This window comes from Pygocentrus nattereri, chromosome 6 (assembly GCF_015220715.1).
Source record: "Pygocentrus nattereri isolate fPygNat1 chromosome 6, fPygNat1.pri, whole genome shotgun sequence".
Taxonomy (NCBI): Eukaryota; Metazoa; Chordata; class Actinopteri; order Characiformes; family Serrasalmidae; genus Pygocentrus; species Pygocentrus nattereri.
The window spans coordinates 16999713-17017091 of NC_051216.1; the positions used below are offsets into that span (position 1 = coordinate 16999713).

A 17379-nucleotide genomic window follows, 5' to 3' on the forward strand; every position below is an offset into this window, starting at 1 on the left:
AACTACCTTAGCGACTTCGGCCTCAGTAATGGACAAGCCTATTCCCATGTCCCCAGACTCAGCCTCCTCACCAGAGAACGTGTCGGTGGGATTGAGAAGGTCCACAAAGTATTCCTTCCACCGCCCAATGACGTCTTCAGTCGAAGTCAGCAGCACACCATCTCCACTATATACAGTGCTAGTGGCACACTGCTTTCCCCTTCTGAGTCGCCTGACGGTTTGCCAGAATCTTTTCGGAGCTGACTTAAAGTCACTTTCCAAGGCCTCACCAAACTCCTCCCATACACAGGTTTTTGCCTTGGCAACGACTGAAGCCGCAGATCACTTAGCATGTCGATACCTGCCAGCTGCCTCTGGTGTCCCACAGGCCAACCATGCCCTGTAGGACTCCTTCTTCAGCTTGATGGCATCTTTCACCTGGGGTGTCCACCACCGGGTTCGAGGATTACCGCCCCGACAAGCACCTATATGCTTACTTACCTATATGTTACACAACAGTTAAATAAATAAAGTAAGAAATGAATGAATTTGGCCGTGAATGTGTCATCTAATTTTTTTTATGTTAGCAATACCTTCTGCCAAATTATAGTTCCTTAACGAGCAGCTTTTGTTGCTACATCACAGTAATAAACCACAGTTCCTTCTCCAGCTCCTTGCACTAAACTCCGCTGAGCAGATTTTTTGTTTTTATTGCGGCAGTTTTATGGCTCAGTCCGATTGGGTCAGACTCTGAAGATCAGACCATGGTTTGGTGAATGGTATCGGGTTCATTTCTGGCTGATTCCAGGTTGTTTAGCTGTTGTTCTGTCAGCTGCTGACTGAAAAGCTGCTCAGTGGTGACGACAGTTTGGGAATTTAGTGTCGTCTCTTCTTCAGAGTCTGACCAAACCGGCTGTCGGTCAAATGCGATCTTAAAAGTATCGATTTCTGTTTGTGCGCAAAGTAAGACGTAAAAACGTTCAAATGGCTTGAGCGTCTCCTAGCAAAGTTGTTGCTTAGCAACAGAGTCTTAGCGGAGTGCTACAGTGTTTGTGAAAAACCCGTGATGTTATGGCGAAATATCAGCAGAGCCGGTTTATGCGGAGCCTGGCCGCTTCCTATTCCCCCATTATATCAAAAACAGGACAGCAAAGGGCACTCGCGAGTGAGTCCTCAATAAATGGGAGAGAAAGGAGCTAAACAGCTAAAAACGAAGTTAAAATATTTTCTAGTCACTCGCCCAGAACATTTCTTTAATTTTAGAAAGTAGAAGGACTAAAAACAGTAAAATACAGATAAATCTTACCTATATGTGTCTTATTTTATACAGCAAACAGAGCGTGATGATTGATTGGCGAGCGGAGCAGCTCATTGGCTGTTCGCGCTCACTGACGTCATGAATCTACATGGGGCGCCGTTTTAAACTCGTATAGGTCGAGTTTAAAAGCTCTTAAAAAATACAACAGTTAAAATGTTTTATGATATTCATTGTTCAGGAAATTACTGCAGTCTTTTACATTTAAAATATTTAAGCATTTGTAAACCATGATTTTGCTCAAATGCTCCATATCTACCCATTCATTTTGGACTCATGTGGGAGCGCCCTCTAGCGTTTGAGAAAACCGGAAGACATTGCAGAGTGATAATTCTCCTCCCTACGAGTTCTCTGGTATCAGCGCGGTTAGAGCGCTTCCCAACCAATCAGCTTGCGTGGCCGGAACTAACTGTTGTATAATATCTAATGCTTTTATTTTTGTGTTTGTGTAATACGCTTTGAATTGCCACTGCGTATAAAAGGCGCTATATAAATTACCTTGCCTTGCATGTTTTTCGCATTTTTTCTTGTCTACACCAATATTCTCTCTGCCTTCTTCTCCTTTACGTTTAGTTAAGCAACGATGAGAAGCTAATTTACAATTACATATTGATGGTAAATTAAATAATATTGAATACTTTGCAAAATCAAACACAGGAACAGCAAACAGATATTAAATGATAAACAATTGTAATTTCTTGATAATTTATGTGCCTCAAAATTTGATCGCCACTTCTCAAATACAAGGCATTCCAGATATTAATTACAGAATATAAATTCATATAAATATCAATTTTAGTATAACCGTGCTATAAAACTTTTTCAGTCATGATGGAATCATCTACAGGTTCATCATTCTGGACACATCTAACATTTCTTCACTTGTAACAGCTTCTACTAATTAGTTTAAACCGTAGACTGTGTAGATCTTACATACAGTCTGTGGTTTAGTTGTAGAGTAATAGCACAATTTTTGCACTCGATTGTTGTTGTTGTCGTTGTTTTGTTGGAAACAAACAGCAATTCCAAGCAACAATTGCACTATTTGAACAGTAGTGTATGAAATATTTGGAAGAAAATGGATTAACTGCTAGAGACTTTTATTTTGAAAACAGCTCCACCTCTTTTCGCGTGGAGATGCGGTCGGTGCTGCTGTGTTCATGTTGGGTCCGGTGAATCTGGCTGATCTGTGAGAGCTGGCAGCTGCGAATGGGTAGCAGGTTAAAGTCGAGGCGGGTGTGTGTTGAATCTCCGCCACACCGTTTGCGGTATGAATGTTAAAACCGGAGGTTTTCCGCGGGCACCGAAGGGAAATCTGCTCTGGTCGCGGGGAGTTTGGCAGCTGCGCTTCAGTGATGGCGAGAGGCTTAAGCGGCTGCTGCAGGCTCCCTGGGTCACTTAGCCTCGCTCTCTTCTCCGTCCTGCTCGCCTGCGCTCTCTGTCACAACTGTAACCACAAAGTGCCCTTGCCAACAGAGGTAAATACATTCGTTTTAACATATTTCGCTCTTACGAAGGTGGTCTTTTTTTCTAAAACTGAAGCCTAGCGGCGTAACAGCACCGAGTAGAGGCGCTAAATCTAAATTAATCCAGCCTCTCTTCATCCGGTCTGTTTCTGAGAGGCTGGACGCTGAACACACGTTCAGAATCAAAAAGTCAGTGTTTTTATCCCGTTCACAACATATCAAGGACAATGATTGAGATGCTCGGGTAATTCTTCCATAACTGTAGAATGAATGAGTCAGTAATACTAACGGAAATGGGACTGGTGCCAAAATATCACTTATAAAATATGAATGAGTATGAGTGCTGCTTCAACATAGGATTACATTACTGAATACTGTACTGTATTAAGTGTGTAGAGCAGCGCTGTTAAAGTGCAGGAGGAAAGAAATATAATTTAAAGAGCACCACTTTCTGGAAAATATAGAAAGTGAAACACGTGAACCTAGAAGTTACCAGTACTAGTAATAACCAGACGTTATTAGTGAAAAGACCCCTTATTGAGCATATCTGTACTGCCAGACTACAGAGGAAAACCGTTTTTAGAGGTTATATATAATGTTTTATAGTGTTAGAACTGCAGGAATGTCGTAAGAGAGAAAACAACACTATACGTCTTACAATATTACTATATCTTATAACATCACAGTATTTTAAAGTGTTATGTATATTGTACACCTGCCCATACCCTTTTGTAGGGGTGGTTGTTCTATTAGATGCAAGACTGTCTCCGCAGCTGTAACAGTGTGAAAATGAACTACACACTGTAGTTTATCTAGTTTGCTGCTGCATTTCCACATTACCTTACATTACAAACTGCATTTAGCCTGACTCAACTCAGACAAGACTTGATCAGTGGATAAATGCAGCAGGGACATGTATAAAACTGTGCAGATCAACTGCAGCCTGACTGGAGCCTAAAGCACTGTTTCCAGATCCTGCCCATCTGCTGCACGTTGTTGTTTTCTTTGTTAAGGGAGGTTAAGAGTTGTAACAGGTGTGTTAGAGCAGGGTGCTCCAGAAGCAGCACTGAGAACCACAGATGAACAGCAAGATAGAACTGTTTCCCTGATCTGACTCACATCATTAACTAATGATTCTGTTTCTTGAGTCGACTCAGGTACTCATGAAACTGTCATGCAGGTGAACCACAGCAGTGATTCTGAACTCCAATCCAGGAGCCAGATTCTCAGAGCACTTAGGACATTCATAACCCATTAGGACCATCGTATCTCCAGAGCCTTGGTCATAACTGGCTGCTCAAGTGATTCTCAAAACATTTCGGGTGCCATTGGGAGTGATTGAAATAAAATTAAGGACCATTTCAGAACAGACGTGGCAATACCATTAATTCTGATTGATGGCATTTAAAAAGAAAAGGATGATCATTTTTTTTAATCATATGTTTGCTGTGCTCTTTACAGTGTGCAACACTGTATAAACAGCATAAGATGTAAACTGCCTCTTTTAAGAACTTATATAGCACATCACTATAATCACACCCCTAAGATGTAAATATTAGAAAAATAAGTCATGTTTAATTTTTTTTAACGTTTGAATTAACAACGTAATAAATTACTTATACCAGACCTGGAGAAATTCATCCATGCCTTTATTCCTAGCAGGATTGATCACTGTAATGGTCTCCTAAAAATGACCAACAGCATCAGTTGATTTAAAATGCAGCGGCCAGAGTCTCACTAGGAGTAAAAGAAGGGAACACATCACCACCGTTCTTAAATCCTTACACTGGCAACGAATATGCTACCAAACAGAGTTTAAGGTACTAGTACTGCTCTATAAATGACTTAATGGTGCAGGACCAGGGTCTTTTTCCTACGTTCCTATTTGAGCAGCTTTTAGCTCAGTTTTAAACACTGTTAGCTCTACTGCATTTCTCTCCTCTAACGGCACTGTATCATCCTAATAATTATTCATTTAGTTTTAATTTAATGTTTAGTAACTCCTTTTTAAATGTTAGAATGTTTTTATCATGTTTTAATTTCTATGTTCCTACATTTTTTTTTATTTTAATTTGAATTATATTTGTATTTTCTCACTTGTAAAGCACTTTGAATGGCTGCAGTGTGTAGAATATGCAACTAGCTTGCCTTTCCGTAATTGAATAATGGCCTAATAAATGACAGTGATTTTGATAAGTGATGGCAAATGAGAGACTCAGAAAGTTTTAAACGATGGCTGTAAACTTTTTTGACACTGTATTAAAGTCCTTACACCCTTAATACTAACTATTGCCTGCTCCAGCATGCCTTCATAAGTTTGAGCAGATGTTTGGGTAGTTAGCGTTTTCCTTGTTTTAACACACTTGTTTTTATTTGTGAGATAATTAACAGACCTTTCATGTGTTTAAAGAAATTGTTTCAAAAGTGATGTTTAGGTGTCAAATCAGTATTTTTATGATACTCTGGAAAAGCAGAACTTTTAGGCGATGCTGGGCTACTGTGCTGAAATGTCTGCCGTTTATTCGTTTTACTGCATTGGTAATGCTTAAATTTTACATTTTTGAATGTACATGAGAAATATTGTGCAGTACAGAAGTAGACATAGAATACAAACCTGTTTTAGGAAAAATGAATAGTAAGAGTTAGCAACTTTAGGAATTAGTAAAACTCCATTCAAAAGAAAAACTAGTTGAAGCTTGTGAGGCCAGGAGGAGTCTACAATTGTGAGCTTTTGAGCACATCACAAATACTCGACATTGAACAACTGTTAAATATGTTATAATCAGTGTCACAGATACAATTGTGTGAATAGTGTTTGATTGTGTTTGGTAATCTCTAAGATTATCTCTCAGTTTCTTTCTGTCGGTCATTGCGGAAGATAATCATTACTTTTTTGAATGATGCATTGTTCCATCAGTATATCAAACTGTCAGTTTTGTTTGTGCTTTCAGGTGATACATGATGTATATCTGAAACCTGGGAGACTGACTAAAAGAAGCACCGAGCAGCAGTTAAAGATTCAGATATTTTACGACTCCAGTTTGGATGTGTAAGTAGTGCGTCTGTAAACATGAAACCTCAGGGTTCTGAGGCTATTCAGTGACTGTACTGTGTGTCTGTTTTCCTACTAGGCTCGATGAGGACAAAAGCAACCTTGTGAAGGTATTTCTTAGTGTGCGCTATCAGAACTGTATCAAATTCATCCTGATAATGATTATCAAGTAGGATCTAATTCAGTATTTGAATAATACACTTGTTCTATTCCACTGTGTCCGAAGGACAAACTCTTCCCACAAGCCGTCGATTATCTTCAGAGGGCCTTCAGAGTGCGCAGACAGACAGGCCCTGTATTACTAAGCAGGTAATGCTTTTCCCTTCCACATTCTGCTTCGCTTGTATCTGACAGATCAAATCCTCTTAAATCTTGGCACCCAGTGTGGCTTATAGGATTCTTATGCTATTCCCTATTATCATTTTTTTTTTCTTTAGGCAATGCTCAACAAATCAGTATCTGAGAAAACAAGATGACCCTCATCGCTTTTGCCAAGGAGCTTGTGCTAATGTCACGAGATGTGGACCAGTGATTGTGCCTAAGGAACATTTGCAGGTTAGTCCTTTATGTCCTTCAAGAATGCCTCTTCAAAGTGCTTCTATTCTTGAGTATGTGGTTTTTAACAGTCTCCAGAAGGCCACAGGTCAGCCTATGTTTGGGTCTGTTTTTGCAGTAGTGTTATGTCATTCGATCTTAAATTGGATGACCATATTATGAATGTTAGGCGGTGTCTAATCCTGCTTAAGTTGCTGCTGAGGTCATGTGCTTTAATCAGGCTAGCCTTCTGTACTTAATGAGATCAGACATGGAGGTTGAAGGAAATGAATGGCAGCTGCAACACTGGCCATGTGCATGATGCTAACTGATTTTCCTCTACTCTTTTATGTTTGCACAGAATTTTCCTAACCTGATTCACTTGGTATTAACTGTTGTGATGGTAGATTAATTCATTGATTGTGACACATTTATGTTGTGCAGCAATGTAGAGCGTGCAGCGAGACTGGGAAGTCGTGTGGTCCAATAGGACCCCTGGACGGTGAGGGTGTTGACGGGGCGGATTTTGTGTTGTACGTGAGTGGGGTGACCACTGAGCGCTGTGGGCAAGAGAACATTGTGGCCTATGCAGCATACTGCCAGCTGGAGGCAGAACTAGACAGGTAAACATGAACCTGTTGTTGTTTTCTTTAATTTGGGCTGGTCTTGTGTTTTATGGATATTAGCACAACATTGACTACAATTATTAAAGGAACATCATTTGTCATGTTATGTAATATTCTATAGAGCAGCACTACATGCCTTACGTCATCAGTTTGACAGATAAAATTTTTCCTTTTTTGTTTTCCTTTTTTGTTTGGTCCATCAGTGTTCTCTCACTATATAAAGAAAAAAAAATCAGCCTATCTGTGTTATGTTCTTTGTAAAGTTTGTCCAAACAAACATTGTATCTGCTTGAACAGATTAACCAAATAATAATTTGTAACGTTAAGTAGAATTGCTACATAACATTGAGTTTCTAGCTTAAAATGCTACGGTACTGAGCTGGACTGATCATAATTTGCCATTAGCATGATTACATGAACAAAAAAAATGCTATTTGTCTTATTAGTGTGACTTTTCATATGCATGTCCTCACAGACCTTTTGCACAAGTTCAAAATAATAAAAAGATCATTTAAAAATTATAATAAAATAAAAGATGTTTTGACAAATATCCACATTTATATTTAAGCACGACAACAACTCAAGCTAAATGCGATTTTTGCCAATATTCTGCAAAATTTGACACCTTGCAACAGTCAGTGCTAGATCCCGCACCCCCTTTACAATTTTTAATTAATTAGTAATAAAATAGTTAATTTAATGTTTTATTGCATTTCTGATGTTTGCTTGTAGGCCTATTGCTGGATATGCCAATTTGTGTCCAAATATGATTTCAACCCAACCTCAGGAGTTCGAAGGCATGCTGTCCACTGTTAAACATGAGATCATACATGCTTTGGTAGGTGCATTAAACCAAACTCTTTATCGTAGTTACCAAATTTGCCTCTTAGTATTGTTTTTGCTTTAGACAGTTGTTCAGTCTGTATTCTTCATATAGGGTTTTTCAGCTGGACTGTTTGCCTTTTACCGTGATGATGATGGGAAACCACTGACGCCACGCCCTGCATATGGCTTACCAGCATTCAATGAAAGGTAATTTGTGGAAATGAGCATTTGCACCTTTGTAAGCATAGTTTGACAATTATATGCTTTTTTCTGCATTTGTTTCATGGCAATGAACAGTTTCAATGCATAAATGTTTATTTGTCTTACAGTTTGGGTCTCTATCAATGGAGTGACAAAGTTATAAGGAGAGCGACCCGATTGTGGGATATCCGTGGTGGTCACATGGTGCGACATGAGGTCCATCTTATGGTCACCCCACGCGTTGTAGTGAGTGTTAAATTTCTTTTTATTTATTTCTGTTTGTAATAAACTAGTCTGTTGACTCCACAGTTTAGAAGCCTGTATATGGTCTCTGAACCTTTTATTTCTAATACTTGGTTAGGAGGAAGCACGGCAACATTTTGGATGCCCTATTCTAGAGGGCATGGAGCTGGAAAACCAAGGAGGCATGGGCACAGAGCTGAATCATTGGGAAAAACGCTTATTAGAGGTACAGTGAGAGAAACATAAAATGCTGTGGCTAGGTGTGGGCAAATCTTTTATAGTTATCATGCTATATTATGTCACAATACACTTTCCTAAGCGTGCCTTGGCTTTGTCAATACTTAAAGAACATTAGCTACATGTTTCATTACAAAAGGATCATACTTAGTCCTGTTTAATTGGATTTAGTGCAGTGCAGTTTGTAAAACACTGAATAAAAATCACCATAGTTGTAAATTTATTATCATTAGTATTTTTGTGTGTGTAGCTACAGGTTCTGTTTTATTTTATAGTATAATGATATAGTATTTTTTTTTTTTTTTGCTGTATCGGCCACTCCTAGCTGTAGTATTAATGGACCTTAGACTTTAAACGTTTAGTTGTGTTCACTTTTGTCCAACAGAATGAAGCTATGACTGGATCTCACACACAGAACAGAGTGTTCTCCAGGATTACCCTTGCTTTAATGGAAGATACGGGGTAAAAGATCTCTAATTTCTAATTTGTTACAGTATGGATTATGTATCAGGATAATTGATGACATTAGATCTCATGATATACTACACATTGTAAAATGTTTAGCATTGTAGGTTGCGATAAGGGCATATTAACAGGACAGTGCAGGGAGTGTTGCAGCAGTGTCGTTTAGCTGAATTTCTTAGGGTTTACCAGATGGCACATGTGGCAGCGAGAAAGTAGATATTGGACTTAAAAGGCTTTCTTGTTCATGTAAAATATTCATTTCTCTTTATTTTTACTCAATTTCTTCATCATTTTCATTGTTAGGTGGTATAGAGCAAACTACAGCATGGCAGAGAATCTGGAATGGGGCAAAGGTTTAGGATGTGACTTTGTGATGAAAAGCTGCAAATTCTGGATCGACCAGCAGCGCCATACGTAAGTTGTGTTATGTAAATTATATCTATTCCTCTTGGACCCCATGTCTCAAATTTCAAATACTCTAAATAGGCCTGACGCTATGATGAAATTTTAGCTGATGATTTCTTGCCATATAAATATTTACAATCAAGTACAAGCCTAACATGGCCAAATTGACTGATTAGCTGTCTCACTTCTTCATCTTCTTTTTTATTTACATTTATTTACTTCAGCCCAGTGCCTTAAATGACAATTTGTGTGTTAAAACCTAAACATTGGGTTATAAAAGGTATCAATTGTGGGGGGGAAAAGTCAAATAATTGTGATGAGATGATTTATATAATAATTGTAACAGGTCTAACTCTGACTCTGTGTTGTCACCCACAAACTTTATTTTAACATTATAAGTGGTCTGACACCTTGGAAACTCATTAATAAGCAGTGAAATGTCTAGCCAGTTCTTTATTTATAGTTGAATTTTCACTTACATCTATTGCAAAAACTCCTGATCACCAAAAGAACTTCACTGTGATTTCAGTGTTTGATCAGGGCTTTTACTATGAGATGTGTTGTGTGCAGGAGACCCACACTGACGCCATACTGTGACTCTGTGCGTGGCATTCCACTGCAGCTTTCCTGCAGGCAGGACCAGCTGGCAGTGGCAGTCTGCAACCTGCAGAAATATCCTCTGCCTCTGCCACGGGAGTATCAGGTATAAAAAAAAAAAAACAACCAGTACTTTCAGTTAACTAATAGATCTGAATGGCAGGAGAACCAGTCATTTTGCTCAAAGGCATCTGCAGTAGTCTTAATTAATGACATAACTGCATGATCCATTGAATTCAAATGTTTTTAAATGCTATCATTTATCCTTAAACAGCTTTATCTTTCTTTTTTATCTTTAATTTTGTCTCACTGAGACCTGTTTGTATTCATTTTTCACAGTATTTTGACAAAATCCCTGGTGTGCCTGAAGGAGATTTGTCCTTATATGGAGGTGCAGTGGAGATTGCAGACTTCTGCCCTTTTAGTCAGGAGTTCAGCTGGCACCTGAGTGGAGAGTACCAGCGCAGCTCCTACTGCAGAATACAGGAAAACCAGCCAGGTGTGGCTCAAGCTCAGCTTGCTGTTTGCCTTCACTCACTTTCCTGTGCTGTTTTTAGCCCTTTTCCTGTTTCTGCTGCTCAGTCTTTGTTTATATGTTTTATTTATACTGAGTACTGGTAGACCTGTTTTTAGAAGTGGTTCATGGTTCCAGTTTAGGAATTTGGAGTTAAAACTAGGGCAATGATTAAAAAGGCTATATATGCTGTGATTTTACATACAGCTCTTGTGTTTTTAGCTTAATGTTTTTTGTCATTTTTGTATTAATTATGTGGTTTCTATTGGTTGATTAGGGAGAGGTGTAAACATTTAGTAAATACTTGGTGTAAAACTGGTTTCTATGGTGTAACTTGATTGATTTGGTAATGTGTAATCCTGAACATTAACATTATAACTAGCCTTTGTTTGAGCTTATGCACAGGTGGTGCAACTGGCCCAAGGGGACTGTCTCACAGAATTTGTGGCATAGCCAGCTAGCTTTAAGCTTAGTTTGAGTTTGTCCTGGATCTTCTTATGACAGTGGCATACTTTTTACCAGTGTATATGTATCTATGGCGACCTTTGCTGCATACCTTACCTGCTCCAGCCCATGTTAAGTTCAGAATTTCAGATCATAAAGAGTTCTTAGACCAATCATAGCTTCTGTCCAGGTAGGAACTGATGGACGTGGTGATGGAGGTTTTTATTTATTTAATTTTTTTTGTAACTGTTGTTGTTGGTGTTGGTGTTGTTAGTGGTGTTGGTGTTGGTGTTGTTGGTCCAAGAAGCAATAAAGTGGTGGCAGTGGAGACATCTTTGCTTTTTACACCTAAAAGCAGCTTATAGTGCAGTATATGCATAATCAGGTGTAACCAAAGCAAGGCATTGTGCATTTTAAGCTTTATGGCAAGATTTTTTCTTGTGTTTATTCTGGCAGACTCATGGCGGAACTATGCTGCTGAAGAGTATGGCCCAAACTCTGTTTGTCTGTACCAGAAATCAGCCTTCATCATGGAGCAGTGCAATAAACGCATGACCTACCCAGACTGGGGAAGTGGCTGCTATAAGGTGAAGCAAATGACTGTAAAGTAAAACTATGACCGATATATATAAAATCGCTGTTGTCGGAATTAAAGCTTGTATCTCCAAAGTAGTAACTTTAAAGGAGAAGGAAGAAACATACTTGACTTTCAATGTAAGTTAATGCAACCAGAATTTTTCCCATGTCATTTTGGGTGATTTCTTTTAGCCCATTCATTGTAAAATTTACAAACAATATAAAAAATAAGATACTTTCAAATTATGTCAAAAACTGAAAAATGCCAAAAACGGAGATACAAGGTTTTCTTCAGACAGCAACGATATGTTGGACTGGTTTTGAATAATACAGCCTGTATGTATGTATGTATGCATGTATGTAGGCTGTATTATTCAAAACCAGTCCAACCTTAAATACTCTTGACAACTTCAGTATCAGTGGATGGGGTTAAACGGCTAGAGGCAGAATGTGTAGTTGTATGCAGCACCCCTGGTCAAATTACATGTTTTGTTGATTTTGTAGTTTAAATCTTCCACAGGGAACAAACTTATATATGGCATTTTTGCAAGTTTATTGCCCAATTTATATTTATTTGAGTTTAACATGTTGGAAAAAATAAAGCATAAAATGTGCCTTAGTTTTTGCCCAGGAAACATTTTATGTTTTATTTTCTATGTAAAATCCCACAAATAAAATAATAAATCTGCTGAAGTTTGTTCTCTGTAGAGGATGCGTTTACTTCTTTTCACTTAGAAAATCAACAAAATATCATTTGACCAGGGGTGTCTTTGCAGCTTAGTTCCTAAATATGGGACACACGGACTGGAGATTGAATGGTACATTCTGAAACTTTAAGAGCATCCAATGTTTACATAAGGAAAGTAATGCATGTTCACTCCAGAATGCATCTAATCCTTTCAGTGTTGCATTAATAAGGATGATACAGAATGCACAGATGAACAGAGTGCATTTTTCTGACTGCATCCATGGTGTTCTGTTTTTTTTTTTTTTTTGCTTTCTTTTTTTTTTTTTTCTTCTTCTTTTCCTTCTTTTTTTTCCTTTTTCGACAGACGTCATGCTCAGCACTGGGTTTGCTGGTGTGGGTTCAGGATCAAAGTTTTTTGTGTGTGCATGCCGGGCAGCTGCTCAGTGTGAATGTGAGGATAAATGAGTGGGTGTACAGTGGCCAGCTGCTCTGCCCCACCTGCTCACATTTCTGTAGCCACTGCCCTCTGCCTCACGAGCTCCCACCAGTCAACACTACTCGCAGCGTCCGCATAGGTAAACTCGTCTTCCTTCCATTTCCATCTCAAAACATGAAAACATCTGATTGTTGTATGTCTTATTTACTAAAAGAGTTTAATAAAGAGTACACTAATAAAAGGGATTTAAAATTTGCTTTGCTTTTCCCAGACCCGTGCTCCAGCTCTTCTGGCTTGGTGGTGACGTTATGGCGGCTCCTGTTTAACCTCGTTCCGTTGCTGGCAGGCTTCATCCTCTGTGTGAGAAACTGAAAGTGGTCACGTGAATGATGTCAGTGAGGGGAGGACATGGGCATTTCACTGCCACAGGCTTCCCTTTGAGATTCTTACATTAGCAGGGGAAGCAGTGCTCAGTGTAGTAGACAAGACTGATGCACAAGCTTCCTTTTAGACATGAAGGCCTTTGTGAAAGTTGTTGTTGATGGAAGGAAAAAGCCATTGACTGCACTCCGCTCTGTGTAGATATCAAGTGCCAGTCAGCTATAGTTGAGACAAGAAGCCATAGCCGTGCAAGATGGCGTGCAGCAGGTGACCTTGAAATGCTGGTGCTAATTTCTGTTGTGTTTCTATCTCCGGTGGACATGTAGCGATTTTCTAGCATTCCTGAAAGTTTTTTTTTTTCTTCTCCTAAAACAGTAATGCTTGTTTCACAAATAGTACTTCTGGTTGGCATGAGCAGCACGGAATGTCTTGCTTTTCATTTCATCGCTCATGTTAACAGGTCAGAGGTTTCACACAAGGCCATGCAGTGAGGCAGAGCTTTCCAGGTGTAGCACTGAAGTGACATGGTATTTACACTCCAAAGTCTAAAAATCAAGTCGATATGTCTAATATTTCTCATGTTAAGATTTTTGTATGCTCATTGTAAGATCATTTTATTTAATGTAGATTTTTTTTTTTACTTGTTATGAGTAATTTTACTCAAGTAAGTAATTAATTAAGATTGCATCACTATATCAGCAGATAATTCTGCTTGTTTTACAACAATACTTTAAACAAGCAAAATTATCTGCCAGCATAGTGAAATAATATCAGACGTATCGAGTTCATTTAAGATTTCGCTTTGCATTTTTTTCCACATGTTGCCGTGTTGCTCATGTTATGCAGAGGTAGTATATTTGAGAAAGAGAACATTGCTTTAATAGTTGTAGCTCCGTGAATGTGACGTGTGTGTGTGTGTGTGTGTGTGTGTGTGTGTGTGAGAAGCTGCTCAGACAAATCTGGGAGAACCTTTTAAACGAGAGGAAATTTGAGCTCTGAGTTTAGTGGTGGTGTTTGATGTTGATAGGTGGAAATTTGAATGTTGCTGTTTTGTTTATAATCAGCATGTACTGTATCAAAATGTATTTAAATTTAATATTATTAACTGCTTTATTTTGAAAAGCGGAAGCTAAAATAACCCATAGGCTCACTTATCAATTTCTCAAATATGTTCATGATCAAATTTGATTTACTGATATTTTCTTAACAGTAAATTGCTCAAATAAGTGACAGATTAAGCAGAGACAGTCTAATATAATACACTTAACTAATATGCTAATTTAAAAACCCAGAGATGTGATACTGTAGTTTTGTGGTTTAATAATGTAGATTTATCTTCAGTGGCAATCAGGAAATCAGCCTCCCTTGTGGGTGTGTATTTTATCCTTGCAAAGATATTTTTTTTCGTTTATTTGCCTTGAATTAGCTGGGATTTGCCCTTTTAGAGTCACTTTCACTAAAGAAGTTTCATTGTTTTGAAGGAATAACGCAAGACATGGACCAGATCCAAGCAAAAGGCTAGTGGCCACAGTATTGCATTTTTGTTACTTTTCATTTAATGATTGATAATATTATCAGAGGCTAGTGGCAAACATGTTTTGCTCATAAATTTTAATGTGTCCTGCTTTATAGTCGTAGTTGGTCTGGATTTGTTGAATGATTACATGATTACAGATATATATATATATATATATATATATATATATAAAAAAACTGGAAAGGCAGCCATGCAGGCTCAGACATTTACCCATGTGAAATTTATAGTTTGTATTATAAACAGCTCTGGAAGTAGATGCTTTAAAATGTACGTTTTTCTCATCATCTTTTTGGTTATTACCCAGCTGTTGATTGCTTGATTGACTGCCAGATTCCCATTAACTTTGGGTGAAGACAAACACTGTGCAGAAGCATCTTGACATTTTCTTGAAATTTTGGATCATGTTTCCAAATAGCTAAAAGTCTTTACTGTTTTATTACTACAGGACTAGATATCTCGGCTAGAGATTAGCATGTTTGTGCTGGGAGCAGAATATGGAGGAGTTAGCATTTGGTTCTAAACTTCCTTTGTACACTTAATATGATGTTTTGGGTCCAAAGGTTTCAGTCTACTTTTCCCAGTTTTTCTACAGTTTTAACATGTGAAGTTGTCCACCTTAATTCAGTTCATTTCTTTAATGTGGTTGTGTTATGTTTTATTTATTTATTTATTTTTAATTTTTCACTTAAGCATTTTCATTTTAGGCATAGGAGGGTTGGTTAAACTTTGGGTTACACTAACAGCAGAACACTGGAAACTTGTATCAAACATGGCAGCTTGAAACTATTGACCAATGTTAATGCTTAATGTTAAGGGCATTTTAGTTCTACACAAGATGTTGTACATACAAACTGTAACTTTTACCCCTGTCATTGGTAGCTTATGTTGGCTGAGCTCTTTCTGACTATTGAAGGTTGATTTGGATGCATGTGTTCTTTTTAGTATTTGACGGTGAGTCTCAAATTGTAGTGCAACAACACTAGCTTTTTTAATGAACAAAAGAAGTAATGCAGTTATACTCTGAGGGTTTATACCTGCTTTTTACATCAGTGCAGTACAGTGTTTTAATGTGCAATTTCTGCACTGAAATGTAGACTGAAATGAGCCTTATAGTCCCAGAGGTCCATTCCTACTGAAGTCAGGGACAGGAGTTTCTAATGCACCAGAATGCCTACCTTCCCATAGTTTATTTATACTGCTGAAGGATGGTGTCTACATAGTTGTTTATGTGCATATATCATCTCTCTGTTGGACTGAAAGATTTTCCATTTCAGTCAAAGGTTTATGATGGAAGGTCATTCCCACCAAGTAGAGGAGACACAAAAAATTATTATTATTATTATTATTTATTTATTTATTTTTTATTCCTCTCCTTCTCTGCTTCTGGCAATTTTGACTTTTGACAAAATAATGACTTATTTTCTCATAATTATTTACATACTATTTCCAAAAAAATACTTATTCAGTTTAGAAAGTTAAAATTTCAAGAATATAACTTGTTGTTTTGACATGGTAAGTCAAAATTATAAGAAAATAAGACATTATTTTGATGTGATAAGTCAACATTTCCCCTCAACTACGTGTTGGGAATGGGCTTTCAAAGTTTCAAGACTGTTGTGAATATGATGCTAAAAGCTGCAGATATTACAGTAGCTTACTTCATTTTTTAGGTGTTTGACTTTCATCTGTATTGTTTACATTAATGGTAAATGTATTTATTGTGATGACTAATGGCCATTTTCCCTCTTAATTCTACTGTTTTTGCGCCATGTTGCCATTATTGTACTTGGTTTGGTTTTCTCGCTTTCCTTTGTGATGTGTGAATGGAGCGGAATTGTTTTCCTTTAGCAGTGACATTACTGAGATTATCTTAACACACTGAAACCTCACAGCATACTTTGTAGGTATTTCACCCGTGGTTTATGTGAAAGATGATAGTACACATTTGTTCTTGTTTTACCATTTTAATAATGTGTTTTTTTGTGACATATATATCTCAGGGTAGAACACATTCTGCATTGACATATCTGCCCCCTTTGTTAACTTAAATGTGGTCTCACACACAGATTGAGCATAGGTTTGTACTAAATGATCCCCTCATTTAGAATTTACCACTGATAATATTTTTATCTATGGAATAATGTGTCTCAACTATTTTCTTTTTTTTATGATTTACAAATCATATTTTCCAGTCATATGCACTAACTGCAGTTCATTTCATTTTACAGTAGTCAGGATGGGAAAAAATGAACAAATGAATACTGAACATTGTATGCCAAATTGAGAGCAGATTTCTTTGATGAATGAACGGGAAAAAAACTACATGTATCATAGACCAAAGACAACTCTATGCATAACTCTTGAGGATTCTCCCTCAGAAAACCATCTTCCATTTTATCATTCAGTTCCTCCCTACTTCATTTTATGTCTAACCACCTTTCGTGTCATTTGTGTAGGATTGTCTTTGTGTATTGGTTTCACATCCGTGTACATTGAACATGTATTTTGATGGCAACAATTAAACATAAACCTCATTGTGGAACAAATAAGCACATTTTAGTCTTTTTTTATGCTTAAGTAGACGTTTGCAATTTGTGTTGAATACAATTTTAAAAAAATAGAAAAATGGGCGAAAATGAAGTGCTGCAACAACAACGAACAGTTTCAGGAGAGACTTTTATGTTGAAAAATATATATTAAAGGTCTGACTCTTGATTTCTGTATTTATTATATCTTTTTAAGTTAAAACATCGCTCTGAGCATAATAAGATTTACATTTAAGATATCGTGTGTATATATACATATATGTCCATTTTTATTATGGATTTGAAAAAAAGGGAATAAAACGTTTATACCCT

General features: G+C 37.5%; 1 protein-coding gene across 1 annotated transcript; it reads left to right on the top strand.

The window, feature by feature from the left end:
- The first annotated feature begins 2441 nt into the window (after nucleotides 1-2441).
- Nucleotides 2442-17062, top strand: lmln (leishmanolysin-like (metallopeptidase M8 family)). The gene is made up of 17 exons (XM_017691634.2): nucleotides 2442-2772; nucleotides 5712-5809; nucleotides 5892-5922; nucleotides 6039-6121; nucleotides 6250-6367; nucleotides 6791-6969; nucleotides 7705-7810; nucleotides 7910-8004; nucleotides 8127-8244; nucleotides 8360-8467; nucleotides 8864-8940; nucleotides 9247-9357; nucleotides 9919-10051; nucleotides 10285-10444; nucleotides 11360-11490; nucleotides 12532-12742; nucleotides 12875-17062. Exons 1-17 carry the CDS (start codon nucleotides 2569-2571, stop codon nucleotides 12973-12975), a joined length of 2064 nt encoding a protein of 687 aa, XP_017547123.1. The 5' UTR covers nucleotides 2442-2568; the 3' UTR covers nucleotides 12976-17062.
- The last annotated feature ends 317 nt before the right edge of the window (nucleotides 17063-17379 follow it).